Source organism: Anguilla anguilla, chromosome 2, assembly GCF_013347855.1.
Source record: "Anguilla anguilla isolate fAngAng1 chromosome 2, fAngAng1.pri, whole genome shotgun sequence".
In the NCBI taxonomy this organism is placed as follows: domain Eukaryota; kingdom Metazoa; phylum Chordata; class Actinopteri; order Anguilliformes; family Anguillidae; genus Anguilla; species Anguilla anguilla.
In genome coordinates, this window is record NC_049202.1 from 9,469,254 (window position 1) to 9,481,431 (window position 12,178).

Below are 12,178 nucleotides of genomic sequence, written 5' to 3' on the forward strand. Positions count from 1 at the left end.
CATTCAGTTTCTTTATTTCAGAGAGTGGATTCACAAAGTGTTTTTTTATTTCTTTCTTTCTTTTTTTTGTATTTGAGTGTCAAACACCTTGTTTTATCTAAGCCTATGAGGAATGTGGAAAGCCATATCTACAGTCTGGCAGTTATTCTTATTTTCAGCCAGGTGGGACTAGTATGAAATTTCACCATTAAAAAAATATTTTCAATGGAAACTTTGGAGTTTTCTCATGCAACTCAGAGATTTCCTGCAGCACTTGTATCACTAACAAACTATATGCCCAAACAAAGTTTTTTTTTCTTTGTTTTGTTTGGGAAAGTTATAAAAATCTGTTAGGTCACAAACTATAGGGGCCTCAAGAAATTGTGATGTAATTATGCAGGGATGGGGCGGCCTGGGATGGTTTCTTTTCATGGGGCCCAAAATTCCTGGTGGTGCCCCTGGTCACAAACACACCTTTAAAGTGCTTTCCTGTTTAAATAAAGTGCAAGTTTGAACAGGGCCAATTTACATTGTAGCTGGAAAGTTGGTGTTTTGTGATGGTGAATGTTTTTGCAACATAGCTGTTCACCACTACCTTACACAGCCCTACGACCATATTGTAAAAAGATACAATAACATTTTGTGAGTGCATAAAACCTAAAAATGTAAACAGGAATGATTTATTATGATAAGGTAGATAGTGTACAGGTACAGTTTAATAGACTAGGTACAGAATAAAACCTAACACAAAACATAAAATAATGTCTGCCAAAGCATGTGTCCTGAGCTTCAACAGGGAACCTGCAGTGCCACCTACCTGCCATAAGATTATGTTTACATTGTACAGCTTACCTGTGAAAGCAGTGCTCTGATGGTGTGAAATTACTGGGTGAGGAATTGTATGGATATTTCCTGTGAAACTGAAATGGATTTCAATGGCATAGTGTATAATGGAGGATTAGAGATAAGAAACTCTCTGTTCCCTGAAACCTGCCTGCTCTCATCGCATCAAACTCACTTAAAACGGACTGAGAAATCAACCTCTTCTCACCGGTGCTGGAATTAGGTGTTAGTTCTGCAGGCTAGATTCGTATTTAGTAGCTACGTCATCTTCTGTCAAACACTCTCTCAGGAGTGAGATAAAAAAGATTAATGACCATGTTTGACATTTTATGTATTATTAATGTTGTTTAACAGTAGTGCAAGCTAGCACCACTCCATATCGAATCTTGAAGGCCATTTAAGTGACAGTAATTGCTGTCAATTAACAACGTGATGTGGTACGGACCTGGCTTGAGCTGCAGAAATGGAAAGTAAATAGTATAGATCAGATTAAATTGAACAGGTGTTTTTATCGGGTGTGTGTGAAATTATAGGTGTGAAAAATAGCCAGCCTAACTCAGGCCATTTCTGTCTATGAAGAAAGGCAGAGGGGTCCAGGATGGTGGTCAAATGAGTGACCAGTAACAGTCATAAAGCAGGCAGAATTATTAACTATGAATTGTTCATTGTAATTCATCATTTCAGTGGTTTACTGGCTGCAGAACTGTCTGTTATATAAAACTATGCCAAACGAAACAAAAATCAGTTGACACCTAACAACCACTGGTTTAACATCCCAAGATAAAGAACTGTGTTCCTGCATTGACAGATGTGAGTCAAGCTTATGTTTTCAGACTGACAGATTGAAAAGTCATACAAATAACTGACTGCATAGGTTACAAAAGTATTGGTAAAACTATACGACACTTGGTGTAACAAAGTGGCTCAACATAATAAATTATGGTTTAAACTTTATTTCTGCTTTAGACATGCTCATGCACTTTCCAAGAAATCAATGTGGTATGAAATGCATTATTTATGGGGTCGTTTAATACCCCATAGACATAGGCTACTTTTGACAAACCTGTAGTATTCGATTGATTCGTTTGTGCACCACTTGCTGTAGGCATATTAACAGGGCAACACAAATAACAAACCTAACTTCAGGTCAAATCAGGGAAAATAATTAAAGTCTGTACGTATGAAAACAGATATTCGGTGTTATGAAATGCAAATCGTGCCCCTGTAGTTGCATTATTGGTTGGTACGCAGCCTTCTTCCAGATTACGATACCAATTCAGACGGCGTCTACTGGCCGACGAGGACACAACACGGTGACGCACTAGGTCTCCATAGGAGCCGATTAGGAGGAGTGAATCCATCCGGGTAGTTGTACAGGCTGTGTGCCTCTTTTCCACATTTTCTTCGTACTGCAGTAAAAGGGCACTGGGCTACCGAGTGCCAGCAAATGCCTCGGTGCCCGTACCTACGGTGTACGTTTGAGTACAACTATCGTGGGACTAAATTGTGTTAGCTTCGAAACAGCAGTGTTTTTAAACATGGCCGATGAAACCGAGTGGGTCGTGGAGAGCATCGCTGGATACCTCGGGAGTCCGGAATGGGTCGTACCAGTCACAGACTTCATGGAACACAAATGCACAGGTAAACGTTGAATCTTGTTTTTGTTTGGTTTAAGCATGTATGGACACGCAAATTTTCCCTGTTGCTTTTTCTGACGGCTTGCAAACCTGACGTAGGTAGGCTACTTTGGCAAATAAGTATGTCGCTGTGTTGTTTTTTCTGCCTTTACCGAAGACCCAGTTGCGTGGTGTCTGCGTAGATATTTTTTTTATCGTTGTTATTACTAATGCGCCAGTTTTACTTCCTACATACAAACGATGAAAATAAACAGAGCTGTAACTACAAAGCTAGCTAAGTTAACTGCTAGCTAGCCAACAGTGACCAAAACTTGAGGAATGGGGGCGTGGTGTGTTGCCCGACAATGTCGTGGGCTGCTGACATTAACGTTATTCCCTCTCATCTTTTCTACTAAGCGACTGATGATTTACATGTTGCTGATGGCTGTAATATTGCGGCCTGCAAATTTCCGAAACAATAGCCTACAGACATCTAAATCACTTAGTCGACGTGTGAGTGCGTCCCGATGGTGCCGTGTTAGAGGGTTAATTACAATACGCAGTACATATGAATATAATAAACCACACATCAAGTAATGCGTACTTAGGTTGCCTTCTGTATACAACGAACATTGAGGAATCTTTGAAGACGAGTTGTGGTCTGTCAACCCTGTTTTTTCCACACTGTGTTCACTTATCTGTTAAATCAGTCACGTCTTTGTATTATCATAATTTGACATTTAAATAAAAGCAATTATTTTATAGGCTATAGCAGTGCAGTTAGTCAGTGAGTAATTCAATCTTCACATAAGACATTTAAAGAGTGTTTGTCCGCCACTCTTATCTTCGAGACCACGTGTAGTTTGACTGCAGTCAGGGCTTGTGATTTTATTTCAGTGTTTGATGACGAAGATGAAAACAAGCTGTCGTACACGGAGATCCACGAGCAGTACAAACAACTGGTGAGTCAAAAGATTGAAGTGTTTCGGTGACTCCTAGGTGTAAGACCTAAGCTTCTGCCTGAAAACGCCTGCACTGTCGGTGTCTTAGAAACGCTCCCTTTCTTCCCCGTGAAATATAATTTCTGACCACGGAGAAAAAATGTAGACAAAGTAAAGTTTTCAGAGGTTGTATACTCTGTTTTAACAAGACATGGCAAACTCTTCCTGGCTGTATACAGAAGAACAGAGTATTTGTTTCATTGGTATAACTGAAGTGGACTACTTGTCCTCAACTTATAAGGGAGTATTTGTGTTGTGGATATAATGCAGTCATGGTAACTATCATCTACCAAAACTTCTGGTCGATTACTGTGAAAATAGACCATAATAAATGTAATGCTATTGCAGAAAGCCAGTTTTGAGGATCACAGATACCTTATTAGTGGAAGGAGTTGGGGAGTAAGGCAAGATCAGAGGTCTTTAGACTTGGTCCTGGGGAGCTGCAGTCTCTGCTGGTTTTCATTGTTACTCAGCACTTAACTGATCAGATGATTGCGCAGGAAACTCACCGTACCTGTTTTCTTGGGTCTGAACTGATTACCAGGGCTGCAGACTCCCTGATAAAAAGGTGTGCTGTCCACACATCCGTTGGTGTGAACAGGTGAGGGTTTATTTTAGGCAGGTAAACAGGGGGATGCTGGGATAGGCCAGATGGCAGATTGGGAATTTGGCCGGGGCTGCAGGGAATAGCCGTGTCCTTTACAATAATTGTCCATGTGACCTTTAAAAGCCAGAGTGAAGGTTGTGGTTTACGATGCCATCTGAAACGCTGTTTCCATATCAGGTACCATCAGGAACTGTCACCAGACCTCCTTTAGCTTCACAGTTTGAGTCAGATTTTGATACAACTGTCTGTATCCAGTTTCTTGAGTTTAGAAGTGCGATCACCAGATGTGAAGCGTATCGGATTTATAGAGAAATTGGACGTAAAATAAGCAGCCCTTTGGCAAACCCAGTTGGCAGTACAAGTGTATTGGGTGCTGTGGCTTCCGCATAAGAGAGCTTAACAACAGTTTGCTGTGTATTATATATTGTCTATTATGTTGCATAACAATCTTGTTTGTATAACTTAATTTTGAAATGGGCAGCTTGACAAAGTTATCAATCATTTCGTCATTTCTTACACTTGCTGTCTTTCCGGGGACTATACTCTCCCCCTCTGGGGAATTACTGTGCTTTGATCCCAGGTCTTTGTACTTGTATTTGCAATTTAAGTATCTTTAGGTAAGAGTTTCTGCTATATTCCTGTAAAGTAAAGGAAAACCATGTCGATGAGCACGACTCATAGCTGAAATTCCTCTAAAACATCCAGAGAAATATTAGGAAGTGCCGATAAATCTGTTTTATCTCAGGTGGAGAAGTTGCTGGACACCTACATGCAGGAAGTGGGCATCAGCGAGCAGCAGTTTGTCGAAGCGTGCTCGTCCCCGTTTGCCAGATCTAAAGCACTGCAGGTAAGATGCCATGTTTTTTTATCCCCTAAGGCTCTCCAGTCATTAACAGGTACGCCTGGTCCTAACCGCCACTGGCATGCTGCTCGCATTAAGGGTCAGCAAGGGACTCGTCTTCGTCACCGTTGCTACAACAAAAGCCAGACAATGTCGAAATCTAGAGATCAGAGAGTAAGGCTGCACAGGCTGTGGGAGGCACGCCGTAAAATAGAGCATTTATTTCCCTAAATATTTTATTATATTTGTTCCACAGTCACAGTGTAGCGTCATTGTGACTACTGATTTCATTTGTAACATGAAATATGATACAGCACAAGGTGCAGTCGCGGTGAGTTACGTCATCTTAACTGACGCGTAAACACAGCTGGATTAAATGATAAAGGACAGATAAGCAAAGCATGAATTACATGGTATATTTTTGTTACGGTTTGCAGGTGTATACTTCGTTTGAAGGAAGGTCCCTTGCCCCCCCCCCCCATGCAGTATGATTTATGGATAAATGGAGGACAAGTGGATTTTGAGCCGTTTTAGCGCTTAATGAATAAGATTCAGATATAGATGGGGAAACCTGAACAAACGGCAGCATTGTTACTCTCAGACTTTGTTGGAGTCTGAAGCAAATGAAACAGCCTCATTGCTTAAAATTCATACCGAGACCCTATGTTAGAGCCGCAAAAAAGTCAAACTCCGTATTCCCAGGTGTTCCTGGGAAGGGATCGGAGTCTCTGCTCTGGGGAGGGCGGCTTGGGCATTGATTCCTCTCAGGGAGCGAGTGAAACCAGTGCCGGTGCCTATGGGATTTAGCCGAGGCACAAAATGCCAGCGGGGGTATTTAAGTAATCGAGTGGACAGCGTTCTGGCCTGGCGCCATGGCAACGGAGCACGGCCATAATTGTTCTCTGTAGCAGCGGCCATATATCTGACCCTCTGCGCTACAGAAATGACTCCGCGCTGTGAAAGGTGTGCACATGCCCGTTTGTCATCTTCAGTAGGTTTGTGTATTTTATTAATGTAAAAGCAGGGTTATTAAATCTCAGAAGATTTATTTGCTTTTGGTGTTTGGTTTTATTTTTGCATCATTTGCATATATTAAATGGACCGAGCCTCCTAATGCAAGAGGTTGAACATGTTCTTGCAGCATTGTTGGCTCTGTTTGTGTGCCATTGGTTCCTTATTTACTGCGCCTGCTACTATTGGCTGGAGTCCCTCATAAGATGAACCACCTGTCATTAGCCTCTGTTTCCCCGCTAAAATAATTCTTTGGCCCTCATTGGACCTGTCAGAGCGTGGTTATACTCAGGGGGCCGGGTTATCAAAGGTAGCTTGTGATCAGTACACTGATGTTATATTTCAGGCATTTAGCAAACATTTATACTTGAAGCAAGGTTAAGTACTTGGCACAAGGGCACAACAGCAGCGTCGTACCTGAGAATCAAACCTGCAACCTTTGGTCTCTAATCATTATACTACACTGCTGTCCAAGTTAGTGGCCATCTTTCAATGGCAGAATGATGATGCTAACTCTAGGGAGGAAGTGCAGCTGGTTACTGCCCAGTGTTTGGTAGGTTCTGCGATGTTGGTGTGCTTCCCTGGGAGCTGAGTGATTGCATTCCCCTGTCCTGCCCCCCCTCCCCCGCAGGCCGTCTTCCAGCCAGTTTTGGCCACAGACGACTTCCAGATGTTCAAGACCCTGATGGTGCAGAAGAACGTGGAGCTGCAGCTGCAGGCTCTTCGAGTCATACAGGAGAGGAATGGTACCCTCACTCTGCCCCTCTCTCCGTCCCTCTGTCTTTCTCACTCCTCCTCTCTTGCTTTTTATTATTGTGAGGTCACTTCCTGAATGGGCAGGGATGTGAGGTCATGTGACAGGCTGTGTCTCTGATTGGAAGGTGCCCTACCGGAGTGCCTGACGGATGGTGAGGACATGATGAGTGAGATGGAGCAGGAGGAGATTAAAATCCTCAAGGAGGTGCTCAGGTGGGTACAACCCAACACGGCGTTCCCATGGAGACATCCCAACACTGTGTTCCCAGAATACATTTGTACACGTGATGAGTCATGATCTTGTGCATGTGGGGTTACAGTCATTGGCTGCAATTCAAACCAATCCAGCTAGTGACCTGTGACACAGCTCTGGCTAAAACATTACAACCAGTCTCCCACACTCCCCAATCCGGGCAGACTGTAGATGAGGCTAATTGCCCCGCTGTGATTTTGACTCTCCTTTACCTCTGCAGGAGGTCGAAAGAGGAGTATGAGCAGGAGGTGGCCCTCAGAAAGGTGTCAGAGAAGGAGGCTGGCTCCTCCTCAACCAGCAGCTCTGATTGGACAGCAATGGACACACCCCCTGTCACAGGCACACCTCTTGGCCATGTCATAGAGAGAGAGAGTCTGGTGAGTGGGCAGGTGCAGGTGATCTTTACTGAACTCACCTGAGAGAGAGAGAGAGTAAGAGTGAATGGGAGTGAGTGTGAATGTGAAAGTAATGAAGTGATTAAGAATGAGAGTTCTAAATTTGGAAGGGTTCTGGGTTTGTGAAATAAACCCCTGGTTCCTTTGTTCTTCCAGGTGAGCAGAGCTTTGGAGAGGAGTGAGGAAGTGGGCGGGGTTTCTGGCTCTCATGTGCAGAAGAGTCCCACCCCATTCTGTCCTTCCCCTTCTGCAGCCAATCAGCTGTCCCGTAAGTTCTTCTCTATTTGCCCCTCCCCCCATCAGTCATGCGGTAGGGACATGATTTTACAAAAACTAAATGTTTGTTATAAGCGTGCACACACACACACACACCCACACCCACACACACACACACACACAAGAGCTTTTACAAACTCTGACCATTGCCACCAGGGGAGAATGTTCAGCAGCAAAGCCAAAGACATTTGGTTTGAAAATCCGAATGTAGGGTCAGGTTTCCCTGGCCTGTATCCTGACCTAGTTTAGGGCCTGTATTCATAAAGCAACTGATCTGGGGTCAGCCCTGCCCTAGCTGTGGTCCAGCCTTATTCATTATGAGCCAATGGGCAGAACTGATGTGTTCCTCCTCTGAGACCCTTTCTGAATAATGGGCTCTGTTTTTACTGCTGTTTTGCAGGGGAGGGCAGTGGGGATTCCAAGGTGCTGGGGCCACTGAAGGTTCCAGTCAAGGGGGCGGAGCCCAAGATGAGTGGCAGCCAGGCTGCAGAGACCTGGTTGGAAGAGGCTCGGAAGGAGGCGGGGATATCAAAATCCTTCACAGTTAGTTTGAGCAGAGCCTCTGACCACCACACACACACTGTAGGGGCTATATCTGGTATGTGCTGTGTAGGAGCTGTCTCTGATATTTGTGTGTGTCTGTGTGTGTGTGTGTTTGTGGTGTAGGAGCTGTCGGCTGCACAGCAGGATCAGCTCCAGCAGAGGGCGCTGTATCTCAGGCAGCAGAGAGATAAACTGCAGGCCCTGAAGAAGGAACAGCGGCCCAGACTTCCTGAGCAGCTCCCAGCATCCCCTGCTCTGGCCCCTCCCCCATCGGTAACCGAGTTTAACTATCTGTCCTCCTGCCACTATCAAAAAGGATCAGAAGATAATTTCCTTCCTCTCTGCTGAAATGAATTTACTGACTCTGAATTTACTCAGTCTGAAGTGTCTGTTTCAGCACTTTTTCACAACTCTGTTTGTTTATTACTTTTAATGACTCTCATTTGTAGTTTAGTATCTTCCTTACAGTGTATTAGGCTCTCATCTGGTGAGGCAAACTGCTAATTGGTGATTTTCTGAAATAGTTTTCCTGCCCTTACACCATTGCAACAGTACAGACACTTTCATACTCAGAAATTAGCTTGCAGTTAAGGGATGCCCTTTTTGTTCCTTTTTTTTTCAATGTGAGTATCTGTTAATTGTGATTCTGCCTTAGAAGTTGCTGGGAAAAGCATACATTTTTACATTTTAATGATCCGTTGGAAGCTTCAAAATCTTGTGTGCTTTTATGTTTTAGCCAGTTTGTTTCTGTTTCTGTGGGAAGTTCTCAAATGGAACATTAGTGGTGTGAGTGTTCCATAGAAGTGGTTAATGCTTTAGCATTTCAAAATGGAAAAAGTGAGTGCTTCACAGACAGTTAGCCTATCCTTACTGCAACAGAACAGAAGGATGAATAGCGTGATTTTACCGTGATGCTTTCATGGTTTGACCCGTACAACCTACTGGCACTGTTAAATTAATGTTTATACCTCTTTTTGTTAAGTGTTGCAACACTTTATCGGTCATCCATTTTAACATTGCTTCTCTTTCATTTTGATAAAGGAAATCTCTGTGGAAGATAAGAAGAGTTTGGAGAGGAGGAAACGCTTGGCAGAAAAGTTAAAAGAGGAGGTTATTAAAAAGTGAAGAGTCGGGCGTTGAGTCTGAGTGAGAAATGTTTTTTTTTTTGCGCGCGGATGGACATTGAAGCACCAGGGTGAGCGGTAACACAGTCTGCAGCTGAATTAGTCGCCACATCACCACGGAAACACCGGCGGTTTGGGTTGTCCTGCGTGAGGTGATTGGTGAATGATATGCTTAAGCCACATGAAATGACCTGTATGCTGTTTTATAAAAAATGCAATTTTATATTTACTATTTTCACTTGAGATAAACTTTAAACTAGTGTAAACCAGTGTTGCCTCATAAAACTGAAAGGCCCATGAGTACTTTAAAACTTTAGAAAAAGCAATTTCTTTCTGTTTTATCTTGCAAATGTGTACTATACAGTTGCAGATTTGAATGTGACAGTAACACCACGGTGTAAATCCATTCTGTAATATAAGGTATGCAATATCGTTTTAAATCTGCATCTTAAACAGTATGAACACGACTATATTACTGTGTACGGCATGCCCTTGATGAGCCCCACCGTTTAAATATTTCAGTTATGCATTCTGATATTATGATGCTAAGTGACAGCACAACTTCCTGTCCAGATTCTGGATTTGTATAAAGCAGTGGAAATGCCACCATGTGCACAGTGCCATGAAAAAGTATTTGCCTCCTTCCTTATTCCTATATTACTGTATTACATATTTGTCACACTGAATGGTTTCAGATCTTTAGAAAACATATAATATTAGACAAAGGGAAACCAAGTGAACACAAAATGCTTATGTAAAATTATTTATTTAATGTAAGTTATGGGTGTTTGAAAACTTTTTCATTAAATAAAGTAATAATTAAAAAATGTGTTCTATGTTTACTCTGTCCATTCTGTCTCCCTTTGTCTAATATTACTTTTTTTCCTAAAGATATGAAACCATTCAGTGTGACAAATATCCAATAATAGAGGAAATCGGGAAGGGGACAAATGCTTCTTCGTGGCACTGTATATAGCAGTGTATATACGGTGTCTGGTACCATAATTTACATGGGAACAGCTGTTCAGCAGCAGAAACATAGTGATTCTCATGTTGTCCTGTGTTTGGTAAATAAAAAATCGATAGCGGCAGTTAGACATTTACATTGGTGACATATTGCAATGCTTTTAACGTGTGTTCAGTTAACTTGCCAGCAGCATGCAAGGGAGTATTTGAAAATGTTGTATCTGACTTAAGTTTAAATTAATTTAAATGCACTTGGAAAATTTTCAGCAGGGAATTTTCAGTCGTGTGATAAACTGTTGGCCAGAAGCCAAATCAGCCTGACAAAACAATCCTGAGGAAAGGTGATAGTGAGTTAGTGTTAGTGAGCTTGTCAAATGTAGCTTCTCCAAACTTCATTTTAGACACTTAGAAAGCGTTAAGTGGGCTGTTCTCCCAAAAATAAAATGGCTGTATTTCCACTAACCTGGAGTGCTGCCTATCCATCCAGATGGTTTTCATGAGTTCTCTGGACCATGATACAATGGACCTCAATGGTGGGCCACAGTGTCAACAGTGTTAAAACAAGATGAACAAACAGTGTTTTCAAACAATGTTGATGATGTAACCCAGACTACCGGGGTGCTTTGGCTGAGAAACTGTGCACAACATGGTCTGTAGATGTTTGTGAGTGACCGCATCATTTTAACATAACTTAATATAACAATGAGTACAAGCCATTCAGCCCAACAATGCTCGCCATTTTCCTAACTAAATTGTACTTAGGGCTCTGAGTTTCTGCCTTTACTATACAGTATGACTTGGTGGGCTATTCCACACATTGACTACTCTCTGCATCAAAAAATGCTTACTAATGTCCTTGCAGAATTTACCTTTTGCTAATTTCTATTTACTTCTACTCGTTCTACCGTAACCAAATTCAACCTGAAGAATCTCTTGTAGTTCACTTTGTGACTTTTAAATTCATAAAGGAGACTAACAATCACATCATCCCATAGTCTCCTTTTACTGAACTTGAAGAGATGAAGCATCTTGAGTCTTTCCTCATAGCTTTTATCTTTCCTACCAGGAATCAATTTGGTTGCCCTTCTAGCACTGTGCCTAGAACTTGATAGGGTTTGTTCAATTATATTTGAAAAGTGACATTGCAAGAAAACCCATCAAATCTCGGCTGAACTATGGATAGATACTAAGCACTCCAGATAAGTGAAAATATAGTTATTTTATTTTTTGCTGAACTATTGATTGTAAGTAGATGGTGCCATATGTTGGGGGGATGGGGTGTAGGCCTACTGTGTGCTTCAAACCATGGCCCTTGCTCGGTGTTCAATACAACAAGAAATGCAATAAACTACTGAAGACTAAGGTCCCCAGCCAAATGAACCAATCACATGCCCGCTTCTCTGGGGACGATGTCTCATCCTGCAGCAGATGCTCATGTGTTAACTCTCATCTCTGAACTACAGCACACACAAATTTGTTCTAATGTTCTAATTCTATGTGTTCTATGTGCAAGCAGCCCGTGTGGCGGGTGATATTAATGAACGTTTCAGATCTAGTGGGGGGTTATGGTGAGCTGAGGGGGGAAGATTTTGGTTCTGGAAACTTATTACCTGTGTTCAGATGGGATGACTACAACATACTCCATTGTGTCAAACTCTGTGATTGGCTATGCAGCATGCATATCTGTTGGGAGTAAAGCTTCTTGTCATGCCAAGCTGGTGTATTTTCTCTGTGACGTCTGAAACCTGGACATGCATACTCTCTGCACAGTGCCACTTCCTGTTTTGTGGCACCAACGTTTCTGGGGCAGTATGAAGCCGAGGTTTTGCATTTGATTATTGGCCTGTTGATTCTGAAGCATCATGTGTACTGAATGGTCTGGAATGGCAAGTGTGCAAAGTTTACCTGGGGAAAATAATGGAATAAAATGTATAAACCCTGCACCCTTTGCCATGCCTTTGAGTTTG

The 12,178-nt window shown here is 42.4% G+C and overlaps 1 protein-coding gene across 1 annotated transcript; it reads left to right on the top strand.

The window, feature by feature from the left end:
- Positions 1 to 2,111: 2,111 nt before the first annotated feature.
- On the top strand, positions 2,112 to 11,570 carry LOC118221666 (cilia- and flagella-associated protein 36-like). Its single transcript, XM_035406934.1, has 10 exons — positions 2,112 to 2,463; positions 3,336 to 3,400; positions 4,792 to 4,893; positions 6,530 to 6,644; positions 6,780 to 6,867; positions 7,128 to 7,284; positions 7,459 to 7,570; positions 7,979 to 8,121; positions 8,245 to 8,394; positions 9,163 to 11,570. The coding sequence occupies exons 1-10, from the start codon at positions 2,361 to 2,363 to the stop codon at positions 9,244 to 9,246; spliced, it is 1,119 nt and encodes a 372-aa protein (XP_035262825.1). The 5' UTR covers positions 2,112 to 2,360; the 3' UTR covers positions 9,247 to 11,570.
- The last annotated feature ends 608 nt before the right edge of the window (positions 11,571 to 12,178 follow it).